Source organism: Ixodes scapularis, unplaced genomic scaffold, assembly GCF_016920785.2.
Source record: "Ixodes scapularis isolate PalLabHiFi unplaced genomic scaffold, ASM1692078v2 PGA_scaffold5__190_contigs__length_132052651, whole genome shotgun sequence".
NCBI classification, from domain to species: domain Eukaryota; kingdom Metazoa; phylum Arthropoda; class Arachnida; order Ixodida; family Ixodidae; genus Ixodes; species Ixodes scapularis.
This window is the reverse complement of record NW_024609880.1, coordinates 65,379,329-65,401,803: the sequence shown is the minus strand read 5'-3', so window position 1 is coordinate 65,401,803 and position 22,475 is coordinate 65,379,329. Positions and strand designations below refer to the sequence as shown.

Here is a 22,475-nt window from a genome sequence, read left to right as displayed (position 1 = left end):
CATAAAAACGGGATGGGGGATGTCTTGGGGGCAGCTGTTCAGAAGGGATTTTACTATGTGGCTGAGAACAAGGGTAAACGAAAAAAGACTATTACCAAAAGTAAAACATGACGACATACAAAAAAAAATTCCATCGCTCTGCATCATAGTTAATGGCGGGAATGCCAAGCATAGCACGATAGCAGCATTCCTATACTCCGTTTCACCTTCCGTCCGAGCACAGCGGACGCTAGGAGCCATCCCAGCCAATGCGGCGTTGAGGGAGTGTCATGCGACCTTGAGCTCCCTGTGTCGCCCCGCCCCACCGGCAGGTCACGCGACTTTCTCCCGGCGCTGGATCGGCTGGGATGGCTCGTGGCGTCCACTGCGCTCGGACTGAAGGTGAAACGGAGTATAGCCACCTAAAGAAAAGAAGTGCACATTTTCTTTTTGCAGCGGTAATTTATTTAGAATACTTCTCGAGCATACCGTGCAGATCCATGTCCGGATGCCGCCCCACTCTTTAAAATGGGCGCCACTTTCTGAACCAGGACTCGATAGAACTCCAGGGGTCAAGTGCATCTCAATCGGACCCCCACGGTGATCATGCGGTGACCTCGAAGCGACTTCCGAGCACGAGTGATAAGATCACTGAGCTTTGGTGGCCTCTTGCTGCTCAAAGCGTGGATATATGGACGTCACATGCTCCCAGGTCACCTTGCCACGCACGAGGTCTTGCACAAGTGGGGCTAGGTCTTCGAGCTAGAATAAAAAAAAAAAAGAAACACTTTCAAAGGTCTGACTATACCACCGGAAATTACCAAAGAGCAATCTCGTTTACATTGTGGGGCACCAAACTAGGGATCTGGAATGCTAGCTGTAGTTTGAGGACTCTCAATGTATAATTGAGAAAAGTTTCGAGGCCTCTCAGCTATGTCAACCTATTCAGCAATTCAGCATTTTTGTCGATAAAGACTGGGTCTAACTGCTTTAGTGTGCCCCTTTCACCCCTAAGCCGAGACTGCGGTGGGAGCTACGTGTCCACTGGACCAATCAGCATTCTCCCTTTAGTCATCTGACCTAACTCTCTGAGCTTAGGCATGGGCAAAAGCACAATCACATGGCAAAAGAGAGGAGTATGACTCCTCCATCAAGGATGTAGCTTCCACGTCAGTCACAGCTAAGGGGTGAACAGAGTATAATAAAAGCATCAAGAAATAGGTAAAATTCAAATGGATGCTCACAGTGAAGAAATGAAATTCATCCAACTTACTATGACACTTAATTATTGTACCAGCAAAACAAGATTTAAGGAAAGAGGGGAAGATGGTCTTTAGTGATTTCATTTTAGTTTTCTGTAACAGACACCCCTACCATTTTCCCCCGCTGTAAAACTTGCAGCAACTGAAGCCAGCAACAACTGACATGCCTTCACCAAATCGCCTGTTAACTGGGATGCCGCATTTCGGCATTTCCATTTAGCTGGCGATTCTGGGCAAGTGGCATCAGCTGTTTCTGGCTTCACGTTCCCCTTTGCCGACACTCTGTATCCGTGGCAGCAGCTCTGAACAGTCAGATTGCATTACAGCATGTAAACTAACGCTTCTAAGGCACTTCAGACGACCTGCAAAGATCGGCTTTTCCTTATGTCGTGCTGCAATTTACTCCAGAGGTGGAAGCAGGTAGTGGACGTTTACAGTGAAAAAAACCCCAAAATGAACTTACCTCATTCAAGAACATAAAATTTACAGGTCAGATACATACTCGTCTGTGTTCTCGTACGTACTCGTCTGCGTTTGTATGTACTTGTCTGCGTTTGTATGTACTCGTCTGCGTTCTTGTCCTCTTTGTTTGTTTCTTCTGTGTTTTTGAAGTCTCTACCAACACGCTCCTTACGTTTTAATTTTAAAGCAAATTGATGGCCGAGGCAAATTCGCATAAACCCCAGGGGTGATTATTTAAGAGTGCGATAGCATTTATCGTTGCACATCGCCAAATTTAGCGGTGGAATCTGGATAGGTGCATGGGTCGCGACACCAATTTTTCCGCTAAACTTAGTGAGGAAACTCTCTGCCAAATTCAGTGTTGTCCTTTAGAACGGCGCAAAATCCTTGTCGTCCTTGAGATCACCCTAGAGGTAGTCCTTAGGTCATCCTAGATGTAGTTGTTAACATTGCCCTCTAAGACGTTGCCCTTAGGTGTCGTCTAGGATGACGTCAAAGACATCTAGAACGACCTCTAAGGCAACTTCTAGGACAACCTCTAAGGTGATCTCAAGGACGAACTTATGGACGACATCAAAGACGACCTCTAGGAAGACATCAAGGTCGTCAGGTCCTTCAAATAAAGTGCAAATGTGAAGGAGTCAGTACTGCCGCTCCGCATACTCGAGGTGCAATGGGTTGCAAGCGCACTGAGCGGAAATGGCCTATTGCACATACCTACTGCACATTAGGAGGCTAGAATATACATAGCTAAAAATCCTAGTAGTAGCTTAATAATATTATTGCATTAAAAACCTGCTCTGGGCAATCTACGCCGACCAATTTGGGTTGATAGTAGACAATCTCACAAAAAAAGTCAAATCGGCCGGCGCTCCCTTGACGCAGCGTACACAATTTGTCGGCAGCACTACCTACTCTCCGTGCATGCATCGTCTGCAAAATGGCAGCGTAAAGTGCTCAGAGCAGGTGTTTTTTTTTTCTTCTTTTGAACGAGATGAGTTTATTCACTGATATTTTTTACAGTAAACTTCCACCACCTGCTTGCATGCCTGTGGTAAATCTGCAGTGCCATACATTGAAAGAACTATTTTTGCGGGTCATCTAAAGTGCCTTAGAAGCACTAGTTTACATGCTGTATGTGCTTGAATGTGGGCGTGCTGCAAGACGAGGCGAGCACCGGGGCTTCCTTTGACGTGCATTTCAATAACTGGAATGTTAAACAGAGAGGAGCTTGAAACCAGACCTTATTACTAAATATGTGCTTCTTAGAGGAAGGAGGGGTAGTGTTTTTGAGTTTTAACAAACTAAACCCCAATGGCTACATCCAGGGGTTTAGTTATTTCAATGTATTGACTGCTACTGAGGTAACACTTCTTTGCAATATTTTATCGTTGGATAGTTAATACTGCCAATGGCAAGAGCGTCAATGCCAAATTCAGCTGCCAAAATATAGTTCAGTACAGATGGGTTCTGATGAATTCTAGGGTATGCTTGAGCCTAGACTTTATTCATTTTGCTTTTGATTTTTGAAGAAAATTGGGAACATAATAAAATTAGACTCCGAATTTCAAAGAATTAGAAACAGATGGCTTATGACGAATTTTAGGGTATGTTTGAGTCTAGGCTTTATTCATTTTGTTTTTAAATTTTCAGGAATAGGGAACACAATAAAATTAGACTCCAAATTTTAAAGAATTAGGAATCTAAGAACTCCAATAAACTCAGAATTCTCAGCGAAAAATACACTCCAAACAACACCCTTCTAATTTCCCCGAGGTATAAACTCCAAAACACGAGTCTAATTATAAGCAAACATTTCTCACAAACTTGTTTAGCTTTGATGTCGCAAATACCCAAATGCAAATGTGTGAACGAGCCTTCACATGCGCTGGCAGAAAATCAAAGAACCCTGTGCCAGCACTTCTCCGACCAATAATCCGAAAAAACTTCATGTGAGAGCGCATGACGACAGAAGCGGAAAGACTCACGGGGCAGCGGACTTGCTCCATGGAGTCTCTCTCCCGTAGGGTGGCGGTGGCCGGTTCCTTGAGGGTGTCAAAGTCCACCGTAATCCCAAACGGCACGGCCACCTCGTCCGTTCGCGCGTAGCGGCGCCCAATGGACCCGCTGCTGTCGTCCACCTTGTGAGGCACGTCGTGCTGCGTTAGCGCAGATGCTGAAAGAGGTGCAAAGAAGTATACGGGAAAGTGAGGGGACGAACCAGAATAAACGAAAAAATTACAAAGGAATGAAGCACAACGCTCGAATGGCTCGAAGGAGGTGTAAAACTAGACGTACCAAAGAGTTTTAGAAATCAAACCATGAATTCAGCCCACACAAGGGGGACATGTAGCACATAGGGATATGAAATGTAAAAATTCTGTAAAAACAAAAAAAACAAACGGAGCATCATTAAATATAAACAATGTTAACATCATGTATCACAGATGGGGTGGGATGATAAAAAAGGTTTTAGAATTTTTCCAGGTGCATTACAGTTATGATGACTATCAAGAGTAGCTTGTTTCAGTGGCTAACGGTGTGCAGCAGAGCTGAAAAAGCGAGTTCAGCATGTAAGCGCCTGCTATCGTAAAAATGCTTATGCCCCCCCCCCCCCCCCCCCCCCCTGCTTGTTATGATCCCCAATTGGAACTTTATGTATGTTAGAACCCCCTTTTATGCCTTGAGCGTGGTCCCCCGGAGCCACAGCACCTAGCATTTGTAAACAGGAGATGGCGGGTGGCTTTAGAATGGCTTGGAACTGTTTGTTTGAAGATGATTGATGACAGCTTTCAAGCAATAATTAGATCACATCTTTTTCCGTAAGAATAAATCCCACTTCACCACAACGATGGTGAATTGGATATACAGTGCTTTGCTCAAAAATAATCGTTCCATGTCCATAGAAGGACTCACCAATAACTTCAATGCGTGAAAGTCATTCTAGTTCCGTTTATTCTTCAGATATATCTTCCTTGTACCTTTCCTTTCCATCTAAACAATTATACAGTACATACCATATTTACTCGCATAATAAACACACTTTTTTTCCAAAAACATTTACACATATTTGGGGGGGGGGGGGTTCATTACACGGGGTAAAAGTTTTGCATTTACACACTTTATGTAAATGTTATATTAGGCGCAAATATGACACAACAAGATACGGTGGCACGTCTCCAGTGATGGAGGCGCACCCACGGCCGATGGGGGGCACGCCACAATAACCATGCTTTATAAATTGCAAACCTTTTCAGGGTGCTTTCGCGATGCATTTTGCCGAAGGAAATGTGCCCCACGAAGCTCACTCAGCACGAAAAGCAGCTCAACCCGCTCGCACGGATCAAGTTTCGTTCACGGAGAGGCTACCAGACACTCTCAGCCTACAGCGCAGCTGTGCCGTTCTGTTGTGGATTAAATAAATGCATTTACCCGGAGTAAGTGAAATTAGGTCTAACCATTTTCACGATTTCACTGTCCGAAAGCGGGCCACAGACGACGACTTGTTTGTTGACATCAATGAATCCGATATGCGAAGAATGTCTGGAACTCGACAATTCCTCGACCCAAACTTCGTCAAGTGTGCGCGACGCTCAGTTTTACGGCTGATCACTTCCGTAACTAACGCAAATATGCACTTGCGGCCATTACGAGAGCAGCCTGCCTTGGCTTGACTTGGCCAGACCACTTGGCGGCAAAAGAAAACTGGCTTGGCAACTTGCTAAATCGGACGCAATTCGAGACTCGCGGATCCAAAAATTGGAAGTGCGTTGATTGCGGGAGGGGAAAAAAAGTAAAAATATTGATGCCCATTTGGAGGGGGGGGGGGGGGGGGGGGGGGGGTTCATTTATTATGCGAGTAAATACAGTATAAACCAGTGTCTGCTCTGATCATGTGCACCGCCATGTTTTTTTATGCCATGACACACTAGGGGGGCTGCACTTTTTGCAAGACTGCTTTTTAGAAGTCTATGCAAATATCGTAGTGCAAGAATGTCAGAAATGCATAGTCACAAAGCTTCAGGAACAACCTTGATGCCAAGAGTGCTTTTAAAAGCAAAAATCTTGTTTTATGTGAAGCCCTCTTTTCACAAAAGCCTTCATTCGAGATTACCTATTATTTCGCATTTTTATCGCTGCAATTAAGTGTTTCACTTCCTGTTTTGTTTTGTCTTTAAACACATTGCAGTCGCTTTGTATAATCGTCATACTAGCCCTTACAGTACAAAAAAATAACACTACAGTCGCCGACTGATTTTTCGGACACGTCTGATTATTCGGACGTTCTTGCCGAACCGTCCCTCACCCCATAGAGTTCATGTATAACATTCACCAAAATTTTGGATGCCATAAAGCTTATTGCTGATTATTTTGGACATCATTTGCGTGATTTTCTTAGTTTACAGCCACAAAACAGCCGCCGCAAGCTTAGTACCTATTATTTTGGTTGTTCTGATTTTCCCCTGTAGCCTCGTTACCAGGTCTTATGCAATAAACAAGCTGGGTTGAGGCTATAGTCAAGTTTTCCGGTTCCGCTATAGCCAACATGGCCGCCGTCTGCCCACTCTTACGGTTCTTCCAGTTCTTCTTAAAGGACACATGCAAAGGAAAAAAACATTTTTTTTAAACGGCTTAGATGGAAAAAGGACGCCATAAAACGATTTTACAACGAAGAAAAAAAATTTTTAGAGCTATATTTACGGCGCAAAACGAATTTGAAGTTGGCGCCCGCGGGCACCGCGGAAAAGTGGTCTGTATTTATCACGTGACTGGTCTTTATTTATCACGTGGTGCTTGCGTTCTTTCGGAAGCTTCCTATAGCCTCTAAAAGTAACTTATTCATCTTTGTTTGAAGTATAACAAAAAACAAAGATGATTAAGTATCTTTTAAAGCCCAAAGGAAACTCCTGAAAAAGCGCAAGCAGACGTGATAGACCTGTGCGCCGGCCAGACGACGGCGGCGGCGCCCCGAAGCAGACGAACTTGTGCGGCGGCGGCGACGGCGGCGTGGAGAAACGCGTTGAAGCGGCGTTCGCAGAACGCTCAGCGTGCGGCGGCGACGCAGCGCGGCGGCGCGCGGGCCTACCACGTGACCAGCGGCGGCTCCCGCGAGCGCCAACTACAAATTCGTATAGCGCCGTAAATATAGCTCTAAATTTTTTTTTTTTCGTTGTAAAATCGTTTTATGACATCCTTTTTCCATCTAAGCTGTCTAAACGAAATGTTTTTTTCCTTTGCATGTGTCCTTTAAGGTCCGCGTTTTTCGAGTGCAACCGCGAGAAGAGCGGCCGTCTGCCGTTTTTGTGTTCTTTGAGCACAAATGTTTTCTGCCGATAGGATTAGTATTGAAGCGAGCTCGGTGAACTAAACATTGCCTCCAAACAGTGCCGAATGGCGCCAACTTCAACTTCGCGGTTTGTGCCAGCTAAGGCGCCGACAAAGCGCGGCATTGTGATCAACCAGATTAACAAACAAGCGGAAGTGAACAATCTAAAGCAGAAGTTGCACGAGAACTTAATATTGATATCAAGCAACTGGAAAGTGGCCAATACACAGCGAAATATCCGTGGACATTTGATATTTTTGGCTGAAATCAATTTTTCGGACCGCTTTATTCGCTGGACAATTTCAAGGTCCCCTCAGAGTATGGAAATAGGACGGCAACTGTATTTATAGTGAACCCACATAAAACTAGTTAGCAAAGTAAAAAAAAACAGGACAGCATGACATAATACAGATTATTCGGGACTCCAGCGACCTATAGGGATTGCCATATTTTGACAAATATGGTGGCCGAGAACAGGTCGCGCTGTGCCATGTGCCGGCTGAAGGCACAACGCTCTGGTATAAGCAGGCAAGAATTGGCTTCAAAAAGGTTTGCTCCAATTTTTATTCCCTACATTCAAAACCTGTGGTGGTAAGTTGGCACAAGTGAGCTTCCAAATGTTTAGCTTTCTTCTGGGAAGCGATGGAAGGACTACCCACTGTCCTTCTACCACACTAATGAATGTAGATAGATGCCGAATGTCTGGTTCGCGCAGTTGCATTCGGAGCGTCCTTGGCAAAACACCGACACGACAGTAGCAACGGAGTCGCCAGGACTGCAGTTCACATTACGCAACATGAGATGCAATGCAATGCACACTTAAGGCCATTACGAGTCACGGTCCTACTTGCGGCCCTGTCATTGCAGCAGTCTTTGTTGCTGTGGACACAACCAACGCAGCTTCCCAGACAGTCATGGAAGCGTCAAGAGACAGGCAGAAATCGCAAAAGGACCTATTCTGGCCAGTTCAGATTTTCCCACCAGGAGCAGTCCGATTTGCTGGAGTCGCGAGTAGCATCATCACAAAGCGCCCGCTATGCAGACACACCGGTCTCGAGCTTTGCGACAAAAATCATCAGTAAGAGACCGGCGCACACCTTACAAATTTGAGTCTCCATCAAGCAAGCCCAAATAAAGCCGCATGTCCGTTTGTAAATACATCAATGAGACAAATATTGAACAGGCCTGGACTCTGAAAGACATAGATAGTATTGGACACAAACTGACTCACAGATTCTCTGCACAAACTTGGCAAACTCCGGGTTGTTGCTGAGGGGCAGCACGGAGCACTTGAGGGGTGCCACAGCAGGAGGCAGGGAGAGGTACTGCAGAAGGAAGGAAGCCAGGGTACGGAAAACCGTTAGTTCACTCAGAGTTGGAAGGCAGGGACAAACTTGGTGGAATTACGTGAGCTCCGAATAGGCCGATCTCACCAGGAGTTGCGCGACGCCACCGCTGCCGCGGTGCATTCTGGTACCTGTAGTTCTCCCCACGGTTCTCCCCAGTTTTCCGGCCACGTCAATGCGCATTGTACGCTGCCCGGCGTTTGGAAATGTTCGGGTTAGCACGAGACTTATACCCGGGTGTTTGCTCATGATTTTCAATGGGGGGTTTCACCTGTTCTATGCCACGGTGCTACAATAACAGCTGCAGGCAAAAAGGCTTCGGATATTATGTCTTCCCGAAAGAAAGCAGCGTGGCAAAGAAAGGTAAACAGAGCCGGACAGAACGGTGGGAAAAATAGCGTTTTCGATTTGTTTCGCGATTTGCTTCATAATTTATATCCAACTATTCCACGTCAGCTAAAAAGTATAAGATTACAGGGCACGAGACACAGAGCATGCCGAAATGTTCCATACGTTGGAATCTCTCTGAGCATTCCCACCGCAGCGGTCTATCCGTTGGTCTATCTCCACTGCTTTGCTGAGGCCGTTTTTAATACACTTTTTGCTCAATGTATTTTGGTGGTTATAACTGTTAATGCGACGGCATGTTGCAAGTACAACTGTGCTTCAAAAGATCAGGCCAATCACTAAAAAATAGCAGCGATTCCTGATAACATCACTTGAAATAAAACAACTTTTTTCGGAAATAGCCTTCATTTTTTTTTTTTCATACTAAACGTGAAAACATTACATAATGCAATTTACAAGTGCAACACTCACCGCCAAAAATGTAACGAACGAACCTCACCTATTTTGTTGCGATCTATTAGGCTGGCGTTACTGATCCATTCTGCATTGGCACCAATCAAGACCGCAGAAATAAGCTTCCACCGTCGGGCGACTCTTAGCGTTCGGAGCTTGCGCAAACCAAATAAAACTGAATAGAAACTGTACACGAAAGATCCTCTCCACCCCAAGTGTTCAGCTATCTTGCATGGTTGCTTCTTTTTGACAGATGACAATTGTTGCGGCACGCCAGGCATAGCTTTTCTGTGGATCATTTCTTCTCTGTGTTCAGGCTTCTCCCCGCAGTTAATCTGTGCCCTGTTGCACAGGCTGTCAGAGTGAAACAACTTTTAGAAAACTATCGCTCACCGAGAAATTCTATTTAGCTCCCTTTATGTCATTGTTAATTAAACGCTATGCATAAGAATAAGCAATTCCAAGCTTAGTTTTTCACTAACACATTTGATGCTGTTCCGCGGTGCTACACAAAGCTGATGATCCCTCGAATTTTCTTGTTCTTTGCCATTTAACTAGATGTTCAGTTTCTAAGTTAACTGAGACGTCCGAGCAGCCAGAAAACTCTAGTAGTGGCGTCGTTGTTTTTCTACTGCAGCTGCAGTGGGACCACTGTGTGAACGGCAGTGTGCTCACGCGTTCACGAAGAAGAAGCAGACGACGTCGAAGCAGACAACAAAGCGATTCTAAAAGGTAAGACGACTGGAACTGCTTTTCTGCGCTTGCTGACAAACTAAGGAATCACAAACAACACGATCTTATGAGGTACAGACGTGCAGGAAAATCCAAACTGATACCGGGGCGTTCTAAACGGTTATCTACGATGTATGCGCAGCCCTACGTAGCCGGGAAGCCGGAAAGAGATGACTACAAGCAGCATGGCGGCAGCACCACTTCCGGAATGCACGCGCCTGCGCAGTTCGCTTGGTGGCATCGGTCTATTGCCATGAACTTTCAAGCAAGCTGAATGAAACTCATCGCAACCTTGCTCGGCATTTGCGCAGCAAGTCTTGGAACTCAGCGGTTCTCAGGTCTTTGGGTTATGATCGAGGGAGTCACAGCTACCTCTCACAGCCTTTTGTAGGCTAAGAAAAGCAGCACAAGATCTCCCAAAATCCTTCCACCCTTTCCGTTTTAGCAGAGTGAATGCTGGAGAGGAGGCAAATGGAGAGGAGGAAATTAGGGCCCAGAGCTGCCTATTAGTCCCGAGATGTTTCGGTGGCCCCCTCTGATGATTTCAAACCGTGACGTAACGACCGAGATTTGCCTCGCCGTGACATCATGAGCTACGATCCTGGCTACTTATCATGAGGTGTGAACGACAAGTTCGATGGTGTGAGTAAAGGCCCGTTCACACACTTGCGTTTGCTTAGGGCCAAATAGACGGATCTCACCAAGCGTTCCACGCGTGCGTGACGCCGCCATAACTGTAGTTCGTAGGAGGCAGACGCCAGTTCACGAGAGCTCATGCCGCCTCGTGCTCTGCTCGCGCAGACCTCCAGCAGGGTTGTCACGCGTGCAGAAAGACTACAGCTCCCACGATGCATATCGGCAGCGGTGGCGTACTCAAACTAGCTGGTGAGATCGGTCTATTCTTGCGATATCTTATGACGAGAGAACACACTGGCATGATAGCGCCATCTATAAGGTGACCCTGGAACTACATTTCACTAAAGCGAAGGTTTTGTGAAATTTGCGAGATCAAATGTACATACTATCTATGAGATATGGTCGTTTATAACAGTGTCAAAAGTTTCTTAAATAAAAAAAAAATTATTGATACCCGAAAAAATAAAAAATAAACAGTAACTGCAATTGTTTAACAGCTACTCGATAAATGGCGCCAGTATCTTCTCCCGTCCAGAGCCATCCACTGGGAGAGTCTGGCACTCTTTTGAATATGCCGACGGTCTCGCAACCACGATCAGAGATCCGGCACTCAAATATTTCGCCCACCATATTGTGTTACTACAACTCATGACCCGCTCTGGATTAGCCACCCCATGTCTGCAGTGATCTGTCATCTAGTCGCCCTGAAAAGGTCCCTTATTAACGTAACCGTCTCGGGCTCTTTCTACACACTCAATTGCCCACACTTCCTTATCTGCAACAATTATCTCTAAAAATATTACCGTCTTTGATTCCCATCCCTTGTCCAGAATATGACTGTTTCATATTCCCACCACCGCCACAATTCAATGCTGCAAAAAGCAATTGCTACGCAGAAACTGCAAACCCACGCTCTCGATTGCCAGACTCTTTTTGCTCAAGAAAGGAACATTTCCTTTGAAAACAGACGAAAAAAAGTTTCTTCGTAAGTTTTGTTATTGGAGATCAATAAAAAGTGAGTGGTTTTTGAATGCGGCACTTAATTACAGGCGTCAAGAGAATACCGAAGAACAAGAGATGTTTTCTTTATACTACTTGTTTTCTTTATGCTACTTGTAGCCGCAAATTTAAGTGAACTTGTTTGGAGTGGAGTGGTGAAACTAAAACGAATCTCCATCTTGCGTTGTTGCAAGATCAGTTTGTTTTAGCCACATTTAGTGGGTCACAAGCTCCACCCCTCCACCTAACTCTTTCAGTATAAACAGCTCTGCTCACGCCTAAAGAGATTTTAAGATGCTTTAAGGTACACGGTCGTCAGCAGTAGCAAGTGTCTGAACCAGCCTTGAAGTGCACGGTGGAAGCTTGGAGTCTCGCGACAACCGCAATGGGTGCTTGTTTGAGTTCAAAACAAAACAGCATATGAAGAGAACAACCTAACAGTGTTCCCTTTCATTCCTCAGTGTTTAGAGTTATCTGCTCGTAAATTACGATGACGTCATTGTAACGTTCCAGTGTACAAGCATCGATACACTGTCAGAAAAAATCCGGCGGTGCCACCGGGCATCTGTTGTCAAGAGTGCCTACGCACCGTCCTCTGTTCGTCACCATCCCGGACGCGGAAGCTGTGCTCGAAAACGGCGTACATGATGCGGCCGACTCCGAACGAGGGTTCAATCACTCCTGGCACCAGCTCGTCCACTGCAACAAAACAATAACCGACGAAACATTTGTATGTGCACAAGTTTCCCAAAACTAAGTTTGGCTGCCAACACAATGCACACCACCCAGCCCGATACGTTTGTTTTTCTGAGTTCACCCGATTTATAGGCGTCTTTCATCGCATAAATAGACAAAGACACGACGCATGGTAAAGCGAGCGAGCGCAATTGCCAGCGGGGAATGCGAGACAATGCTTCCAGTCTCGGAGCAGGCACCAGAAGACAACTTTCAAATCCGCATTCTTGAAACTACTGCGGGGCTTTGCTAATGCCGCGCAGTTGCCAAACTACAAATTTTGGTGTTAATATTTAAGCACTGTTCTCATCATTGGCGTGACCGCAACTTTTCATGGCGAGATATTGAGGAAGAGTTTAGGAAAGTGCCTCGACGGCACGGATGGCGACGCAATCTGCGGCAACGAAGGTGCCTCGGATGGTAGCTCCAGCGACTGCTGCAACGAGTGTGTTCAAAATAAAGGTATGGTTTCGTGTGATATCTGGACATTGCTTTGCACGGTTAGTGCAGACAATACGAAAAGTAGTTTTTCATTTCTTCCGAGGGTAGTAGGTTGGGGTTGTAGGTTATGTGAAGAGGCAGGTAATAAGCAATACAGGTAATAAAGAGGTTTCAGACCTGCACAATGCAAATAATTTGCCCAAGACATGGTGCATTTTCCAGCAGATAAGTCACGCACAGCCGAGTGCTGCTGGCCATATGCTCAAATGTATTTCGGTGAACCGCATACATACCCCAGAATATGAGCTAAACAGTTGACTGCTTGACAAAGCTAGCAATTATAATTTGCAATTTTTGTGAAATCTGCATTCTTGAAGACCTCAATTTCGAGATGCAGAAAAAAGTAAAACTAGATTTAGAATGTCACTTTCTAAAAACGCTACGTACCATGGACAGTCTTCTGGTAGCGCTTTACCGTGACCATGTCACCTGTGACTTCGACAGTGTTCTGCCCCACCAGCACCTCAGCTTTCCTGCAGAAAAAAAATGCACAAAAACTTATTCTGTACAAAAAGACATCGTCACGAGAGGGCAGCTTGAAAAAGTTCAAGTCTACGAACCAGATGTATCCCATACAAAACCAGAACAATATGTTGAGGGTAACAAAATCCGATGATATAGTCTTGAATGAGTGTCATGGCAAAACATTTGAGCATAGACGCAGACTACGGGGGGTGGAAGGTATGAAATATTTCAAAATGTCTGGCTGCTGTTCTCTTCCCCTCCCTCCAGGACCTACCCCTCATTTACTCCTTATGTGCACCGTGGCGGGTGCTGGGGCATATCGACAGGCGTCGCCCATGATTCAAAGCAACGAGAAAAAAAAAATGAACTGCAAACACTTCGCAAACGTTACTGACATTCTAAAAAAATCAATTAAGGTGAAAAAAAAAGAAAACACAGACAACAAAAAAAAATATATGGGAAAAGACTCTCCGATGGCAATCGTTGCGGCACTCTTGCCCAACAAAATGGACAGAGAAGGTGAAAAAGGGGCTCGGAAGCAAAGAGAAAGCAGAAGCAAGACAAAGGGACTGATGAAAAAACAAAAGTGGTCCCCTCACTCGCACTAACGACAGCAGCGAAATGCCTTTTTTGATGACAGCGGGGGCGAAGGCACTTTAAAACATGCCCCTGGCGGCTTGTAAGAAAAAAATAAAAATAATAAAAGCCAAACATAAAAGACAAAAGAACATCTATGTGTTGTCGGCAATGTGGTATTGTTCTATGGCGGCAACAGGCGGCAAAATTTGAAGGCGCCACAAAACGCAACCGAGAAGGCAAGGAAGCTTCAGCGACCAACGACGGTGACTCTGAGGTGCCTGGCTGCCGAGTTACCGAGTGCCAGCCTGGCTCCATGGTAGCTCTCTACTTAAGTGTTGCCTCAACTTTACGAGGGTTTCTTTGTTAGGGGATATTCAAACCAGCATCAAGCAAGCCCCGTGTCCTTTTTGTTTTGTTTAAACAATCCTTTTTTCTGTCTTCAATAGTCTCACTGTATTCGTCCCTTTCAACCTTGACATTCGAGACACGAAGGAGTGAGTTGGGATCTCGCATGTGAGTACCGCTCAAGCAATATCACGGACGAAACGGTATTGTAATTGCTACTTCAGTACTAGGATGGAGTTACGTGCATAGAGTAATGTTTGCCATCAAAACAGGCAAGCTAACAAAGCTAAATTAAGCATAACTGTATATCTATCTGGCTATTCCTGTATCTAAAGCTTGAGTTCCAGTTACCATGTTGCATTGCAAAATTATTTATTTTAAATAATTATGCGCTAGACAAAATTGCATTTGTAACTTGGTAACATGTCTTTAAATTTCTTGGCGTGTATGACGAAATGCTTGATTGCTTTTTATGGAGTCCACACCTTTTTACGGAGTCTGCGTCTTTCCAGTTTATTAAAGGTCCTACCATTATACCAACACAATTTCCCGTAAAGTGTGCCAATGTTTCACAGTGGTATAAAACATTTGACCCATCAAATCCAACCTTCCCCTCCTTCCTCTCCTCTCCTCTCCTCTCCCTATCCCCCCTCCCCCTCCCCCCCTGGGAAATTGAAAACTTTCTGCCTATGCATTTGAGTACTACTTGCTGACATGTCCTTTGCCATCTACTTTCTTCCTTCAATAATCGCCACCTCTCCATATGAGCATTAACACAAAAATTGAACTTCTGTGTCCGAGTTTGGTGCTCAAATGTGCAGCTCTTTTTTTTGTTATTTTCTGAAACTAAGCTACACTAAGAAAATTCATGACACAAAACAAACCATTCAAATACATCTTTGATGAAAGCTTCAGCTCCATATATGCAGGCGTCTTTCTGGCTCATTTTACGGGGTATTAGAATGTTACGTTACCCTTAGCACGTGTCACTGAACGAGCCAGGGTAACCTAGAGCAGCAAAAATATTAGTTATACTACATAGGTAACAAATTGCTCTGCCTGTTCAATAACCAATGAAAACCGGTTTCATGGAGTAGGTAGCACCACTGTCCTCAGATAGGCTACTTACAGGTTTGAAATCTTTGAAGAAGCTTTCTGCCCTAGTAAATGTTTTACCACTGGCAGCACTGATGCAAGTAAGAACAAACAATAGTAAAAAGCAAATATCTTTTATAGAAATAGTTTTGAAAAAGTTTGATAAATGTTGGCAGCGCACCTCAAGTGCTTCAATTTATCCCTAGAAAACACTTTTCCATAGCACGCCGAAAAGATTCCAGACCAGGTAGTCTAAGGACCATGGTAGCGCTAAGGAACCCAGTGTAGGCACCCCAGCATACCCCTGAGAGGCGAGCTGCTTCTCGAGCTCATCCAGTTGTTTGAGAGTGAGGGCTTCGAGGGCCTCTGCCACCGCCTTGGCTTCCTTCTTGAACTGCTTGCCCAGGGCCGGCTTGGATGCCACAGCCTCCACCACATCAACAGTCTTGTGATCAACAGGGTCAAGGAATCGTCTCACTAAGCCACAGCTCTCTGGTAGATCATACCCTACAATATTAGCACACTAAAAAGCCGTCTTTTCTTCTGGCGGTGACAAGGAAGCTCGGCTGCGCTTCAAATAGCATCCGTAACAACCAATGTGCCGAGAAAGTGAGGGAGAGGAGGAGACAAGAGCACGCAGGTACTTCAGAACGCCAAGCTCTGGTTGGAACGATTATTGGGTAGACCTAAAGCTAGCTTTTAAAGGGGCAATGACACCCCAAAGGTCGTATTTTTTTTTATTGCCTAAAACGATGCAAATTGCAGTCATAGACACGCAAAAAAAAATGCATCGGAAAAAAAAATTTTTTTCACACGCGCGCACACGCCTTTTTATTTTTGTCTGAGTCTCCCGCCTCCTCGCTTCTTTTGATTCATGACGTCAAGAATCATGAAATTTAGAAGCTTTGTAGGCGATATCTCTATAACATTTAATAACAACAATCCTAAAACATGTTTTTTAAAACGCAATTGCGAACGCACTACGGCCCTTCTTTTTGAAATACCAAAAATTGGGAGTTCGTTGTGGTGCGTGTTTCTAGATTTGTATCCTCCCACGGAAAACAGGCGACACCGCTCAAAACCGGTCCGCCGCCCAACGCCGGCGCTCGCTCCTTTCCTCCTCGCTTTGGGACGCCATGGCAACAGCAGGGAGTCATGAAAGAAAGTGGACTCTCAGGACTCCGCAATATTTGACGTCAATGCACCGGTGCGGATCGCGCGGGAACTCCGAATTCGGCATTTGGAAATTGTTTTTTTGCTTCACAAATACTGAATTCCCAAATTTAAAATTTTGAGGGTAATGTCCCGGCATCGTTTTCAATCGTTTCGGATAATAAAAAAAAATATGATTTTGATGCGTCAGTGCCCCTTTCATTGTCTCCACTAGACTCATCGAACGCATTAAAACACGAAATGCCGGCGACCGGCGTTTGGCTTTTGAACGCGTTTGACAAATGCGGTGGAGACAAGGGCTGCTAGCTTTAGGTCTACCCACTAATCATTCTAACCAGAGCTTGGCATTCTGACTTACCTGCTTGCTCTTGTCTCCTCCTCTCCCTCACCTTCTCGGTGCATTGGTTTACAAATATTCTAGAGCACGAGTATTTAAACGAATATCAGTCAAGGATTTTCTGGTCACCTAACTTCTGAGCTCATGTGAGCACTAAGTACACGACAAGGCATTTCGGCTCCGATTTTGGTCAGAATAAGAGTGAGAGCGTTCTCGGCCGCTGATTGGGTGTAGCGCCACAGCTTGCGTGTAATCAGCCAGTGAGAAATTTTTGAGCCGTTTGCGAGTTCGCAATTGGGCAATATTTTTTATGACAACGTCTCGCCAACATATAAATAGTGAGAAAAGTCTCGTGGCCTCTGGTGGGCTTGCATTTAACACTCCTTCATCCACCGGTTGATGTCAGCTGGTGTATGGCAGCAGAAAAACCCGAGATTTGCAAACGAAGCGCGGGTTGTAATTGGCTTCTAATGTGAAATAGCAGACAACCAAAGTTTCAACCCGCGTCCTATCTCACTTCGTCACAGTGCTCATTTGGTAGCGAACGATCTACTTCTTTTCCGGTCTGTTAGCAGATGACATACTGTCTTTTCTTCTTTAGTTTCCGTCGGCAAATGACGCTTCAAAACAGACTAGCCGTGTCCTTTGCTCACATTAGCCAACGAACCGTCCACGAATGCTATCTTCGCTCTCTCTGCAAGAAGCAAATTAGATCTCACTATTGCGGCGACCAAAATGAGCCTTTTGGTCACAAAATCTCGTAGGATTATAAGCTATAAACTGGAGCAAAACTAATTTTATGTGGCATTTTGGGAAGCTTCAAGAGGCTGCGTTGTTCCAATATTTAATATCCCATTTCACGTAACCTTTCTTTTCGCAGCGTTTTAAAAAGCTTACACGGCAGGTCACCCCAACGGAAGCCCAGCAGCCGAGAGACAGCAATAAAACGCCGCAAATTCGTTCGTACAAAGATAGGTGATCCAGTGATGTGATTGGCCTAAGCCATTTTGGAGCACCTTTTGGAGCAGCCGAAACAGTGTTTTGGAGCAGCAAAAGTGGCCTTTGGAGCAGCCGGAACAGTGTTTCGGAGCAGCAAAAGTGGCTTTTGGAGCAGATATGCTTAGAAAAATAAAAATATTTGTTTTAATTGATGGACAAACGAAGGGCGCTTTGTGGTGTGTTGTGACAGAACTCGCTGTTTGTGTTTTACTGCTGAGACATCCCACAAGTGTACAGTGTTATAGGAGTTGCCGAGCAATTCCGAAAAGAACGCTTGCCACCGATTTACTGGTTCCCGACATGCCAGGTTTTCGTCAAAAGTAAGCAAATGCAAAACAATGAATTGCAAGCGTCCTGGCTGGCGTCCCTGTCATGCAGTCATGTTCATATGCACGTGAGGGCAACTTCAGCAGGCTTGCAGTGGCCGTGCTTCGTTGCGCGAGCGGAGACAACGGCTGTTGAATAGAAACCGAAACAATGCAACTCTCCTCCGTCGCCAACTGGTTCCCAAAATAGTATGCAAAATGTAACTGTCCAGCATACAAAAAAAAAACAAAAAACAGTTGAGCGGCTTGTGCTTGGTAGGCCGCAGGCGATGTACAAGCTAAGCACACAGAAAAAAAGAACCTGAGCGCATCGATGCATGACACCGCGAACCAGGGTCAAAACGTTCCTGGAACGCTTTGTGCAACGACCAAACTCGAGACAAACAAGTGCGACGTGCGGGTTCACACATTGCCTTCTTTGCTTTAGCTCACTTCTCTTCACCAACTTTCTTTCGCGGCAGATTTTTCACATACCGGGCTCCCTCTCGAAAGAAAGTCCACCGAGAGAAACCGAGGTAATCAATATTTCGACACAGCAGTCCTTGATCTAAAGGGATTTTTGTAGTAGAGTATAATTTAAAGAAGGCCAGGAATGTCGATAAACAAGTTTAGAAAGCGCCATATCTACAGCGACGTGGGGACGGCAACACCCGACGTCGCGCGACCACGGTGACTGTGGTCGCACGAGCGCTTCAGTTCACAAAGTAACTCTCGCCGCCCAAAAAACGTGGTTTTGTTTCACAGCATGACGGCATGGCTGGCACCTGGCACACTGGCGTCGGAGCGTCCGCACATGCGCGCTTCTATCGTTGAAAAAATTTAAAAAAGACAAGAGACGAGATTTTCGAGACTACGAGGGCACGGGCAACGTTGGGCATGAGGGCGCGAAACGCGAGACGGCGGCAAGGAGGTTAGGACGACGGGAAAAAACATGCAAGACCGGATGGACGATTGATGCAGGGTACTTTGTGTGGGGCAGAGTTCCACGGGAGCCAGAGTTGCGCGTCTTGTTTTCCACGTGCCGCCCCGCCGCTATTCGCCTAGATCCGATCACGTGAGGAGTCGGATCAAGTGCCGTGCAGGAAAGTAGACGTTGCACGCGCCCCGCCGAATGTTCCCCTGCTTTTGAGCGCGCCGCGCGCCTCGAACGCGTGGCGCTGCTATTTGCCAAATTCAGTCACGTGAGACGCTGGATTAACATGCCATGCAAGAAAGACGGCGCTACGGGGATGAACGCGACTCTGGCTCCCGTAGGGAGCCTATACAGGAACTCTAGAGTCGGGCGGCCGCTTGCGCCACCTAGTTGACGCATGCGCAATTACGGTTCTCAGTTTAGTTTCGGTTTTGAAGGGCGACCGAAATTGCTCCTTTGGCGCAGGCTTGGCGCAAATTACCTACATTTTGGCAAAATGTAGCAGGATGTAGCGGGGTTAGCCCCTTGGCGCAGTTTGGCGCAATTGGCGCAGCAGTCACATCACTGGTGATCGTTCTGCAAGCATAGAAATAGGCCCAACATTTCATTCTATGGCTACTGGCAGCTTAATAAAATGTTGCTTGTCATCTTCAGCTGCCGTGCCCTGCGTTTCTTAGTGTCTGTGGCTACAGTACTGTAACACAAGTTGATGTGGTTACACAAACGTGTAAGATGCCCTCCTTTTCCCCAATGAGCGAGCAATCAAGGATATCGGCTGTGCCAGGGTCTTCTCTGCTACCAGGCGCACCCCAGTGGCCTTGGTGTGCTGCGTCAGGTCATAGCACGAACGGTCTGCGCAACCCACGCACTCCACCCAGCCCTGCGAACGTTGGGATCACGAGAGTACAGTTAGGCTCTAACGTTTTAAAAATTTGCATATTTCTCGTATAGGGCAAGCAGGATAAGAGTTAGGATCAGATACCTGTCATTGCCCTTCGCAACAATTTGCCTAAAACCTATGCGGTGGCAGCTACATCGTTGGAAAGTGTGGATGAGCATGAATTAATAAAATTCCACTATTTCAATTGCTGCCGGAAAAGGCAGGTCCATGAAGGCGAACTGATCCAAAAAATTCTTCAAAATGTGGCAGGTTACTGAGGGCTGATAAATGTGTGATATCTCTGCTGGGTATTGTTTTAAGTTCCTAATTTATGCAGGTTGATTAATGGTACCTGAGAAATTAATAAATCTTGTAATTCCCATATCTTGCCATGGAAGTCACACACTCATAGACCTTAGCCACCAAAATTGGTTGGCGTACAGCGGCTTGTGCATACGCGCAATGACCAACTGAAATACAAAATATAGCAAACATATTAAAAGTACTGTACACACCAATGTTTGTTTGCAAACGAGCTCCCTACCGCCCCCTATTGGCGGATCCCTGCAAGCTTCTGGTTTTCCTCTTCTTTTTCTTTGTCTCGCATCCTATTGTTATTTGTACTACTTTATACAATTTGCGCAGGTACTTCTCCAAAGAAAAGTCTTACCCGCACGCTGTACGTTGGTGAAGAAAAAATAAGTATACTAACAGAAATCTATTGGGGCACCTTATACTGTGGTGCCCTCATGGTATCAACTCCCACCTAATTCGGTGAATGCAGTGTAATGTGTACGGTGTACTAGGCCAACTGGTACGGGCCTCCAGCCTTTCTGGTACACCTCAACACTCCTGGGTCAAAATAAATATTAATTTTTCAAAGTTATTACACTTCAGTATAATGAAGCAATTTTCCGGTATACAGTCGAATCCTGCAACAATGAAGTTGACAAGACGTGCGAAAGAGTTTGCTATCACAGGAACTTTCTTGTCATGAAATCAGCATGAAACCGGCAAACAACAATGATTAATAATAATAATATTAATAATAACATTAATAAATGTCTTTATTTTGCCAACAGTGTACAGATGGAAGGTGAAAAGGGAAAAAAGCTGTAACACAGGTTGACTAGTCCCGAGCCACCCAAATAGCAGTTGAGATGCGGGCACCAAATTATTAACATATGATTAGGACATAAATGAAAACATGAAAATATCCTTTACACGAGAAAAAATTGATTAGCGTCATTATATAATGCCACTTCAGTTTGAACAGACCATCATTAGTAGACAAAACGTGGCAAAAAACAACTTCAACCCCCAAAAAGTAACACTTTACTTCTATTCGCTTTGCTTTGGTTTATGATGAGTATATCAACATTTAGCTTCTATTAGGTTTGGTTTGGAGTGCAAGCAGTTTGGACTGCTTGCGCTTTTTTGAAAAAGTGCGGCATGATGTAATTGTTTCAGTCGGTCACGCCGTTGTCATGGGCACAGACAAAACTTCTGGTAATTTGAGAAAAAAGTGCTCACCATATTGGATGTGAGAGTTGGAGTTTTGACTCCTGCGCAGCGTTGTCTTCATAATTGAAGAATCGCAATTGCAAACACTTCAAACGGTTTGTTCGTTTTTTGTCTCAATGAATGATCACATCTCTATCGGCATCAATGCTGACAAAGAAGCACTGAAATCGCCGACGATATCTGCATTCTTTTTCCCGCTTGTCACCTTGATGATAATACTCATTTTTCTCTTCAAGAAAAGCAAAACTTTTTTTTTTACATGGTGGCACCATACTGTCGCATTTCCCAGCATTTGCTGATGAGAACGATCCGTTTCTGTTGTGAACCGCACCAAATTGTTGAGAAAAATCGCGTGCCAGCTGGCACCGACTAAAATCACGTGCTGCATCATTGTCAGTGTCAACATGCCATCTTGTACGCACTTGACTTGACTTGGCTCGAGCTCAAACCTGATGAAAATCAGTCTTTGCGGAGAGTTTAGAAGCTTTGGAGCTCACGTCGTGGTTTGCACAACATCTGTGGTTTCTTTGACCGTTCGGCAACATCATGAGCCGCGATATCAAAGGGAAAAAATTATTTTATACGTTCATTAACTTGCTAATGAGACGACGGAGCTTATATCTGCTTTAGGAAAACTTCATCGAAGCAAAGCGGCGTTCTAAAAGTTGTTTGTCGTGGAGAGACTTTTTACACACACTTTTCCATGGACAACAAACAGGGAATGGATAAAAACATTGTCGTTGCAGAAATTCAGTTGAAGTGGAGTTCGCTCTAGCAAGGTCTAGCTGTAGCACTCTTTAAAGAGACCGCTATTTGTCGCAAAAAGTACAGATAAGTATGTCAGTTTTGTACCGCTTCTTGCAAAGGGCGGGCCACTCACGTAGGAAGTCTTGCACTCAGCGTCCCAGCAGTCACAGGCATAGTGAGCCATCTCGTTACCCATGTGTTGACGGAAGCGCAGACGTCCGGGGTCGACTCCGACTCGGAGCAGGAAGAGCTGGATCCTCGCCAGGAAGTACCCCAGGGTCTCATTGGCTACCAGGCCCTGCAACAACCACCA

The 22,475-nt window shown here is 45.3% G+C and overlaps 1 protein-coding gene across 1 annotated transcript in view; it reads right to left on the bottom strand.

Annotated features, from left to right (window-relative positions):
- Nucleotides 1–421: 421 nt before the first annotated feature.
- LOC8042850 (glycine--tRNA ligase) overlaps nucleotides 422–22,475 on the bottom strand; it is a 40,899-nt gene continuing 18,845 nt past the window's right edge. The window contains exons 10-17 of the mRNA XM_040219061.2: nucleotides 22,296–22,460; nucleotides 19,784–19,891; nucleotides 15,566–15,711; nucleotides 13,167–13,252; nucleotides 12,133–12,242; nucleotides 8,261–8,354; nucleotides 3,692–3,879; nucleotides 422–741 (exon numbers count right to left, since the gene is read on the bottom strand). Coding sequence (XP_040074995.1) covers nucleotides 628–741; nucleotides 3,692–3,879; nucleotides 8,261–8,354; nucleotides 12,133–12,242; nucleotides 13,167–13,252; nucleotides 15,566–15,711; nucleotides 19,784–19,891; nucleotides 22,296–22,460 — 1,011 coding nt within the window. The 3' untranslated portion in view covers nucleotides 422–627. The remainder of the gene's footprint in view (nucleotides 742–3,691; nucleotides 3,880–8,260; nucleotides 8,355–12,132; nucleotides 12,243–13,166; nucleotides 13,253–15,565; nucleotides 15,712–19,783; nucleotides 19,892–22,295; nucleotides 22,461–22,475) is intronic.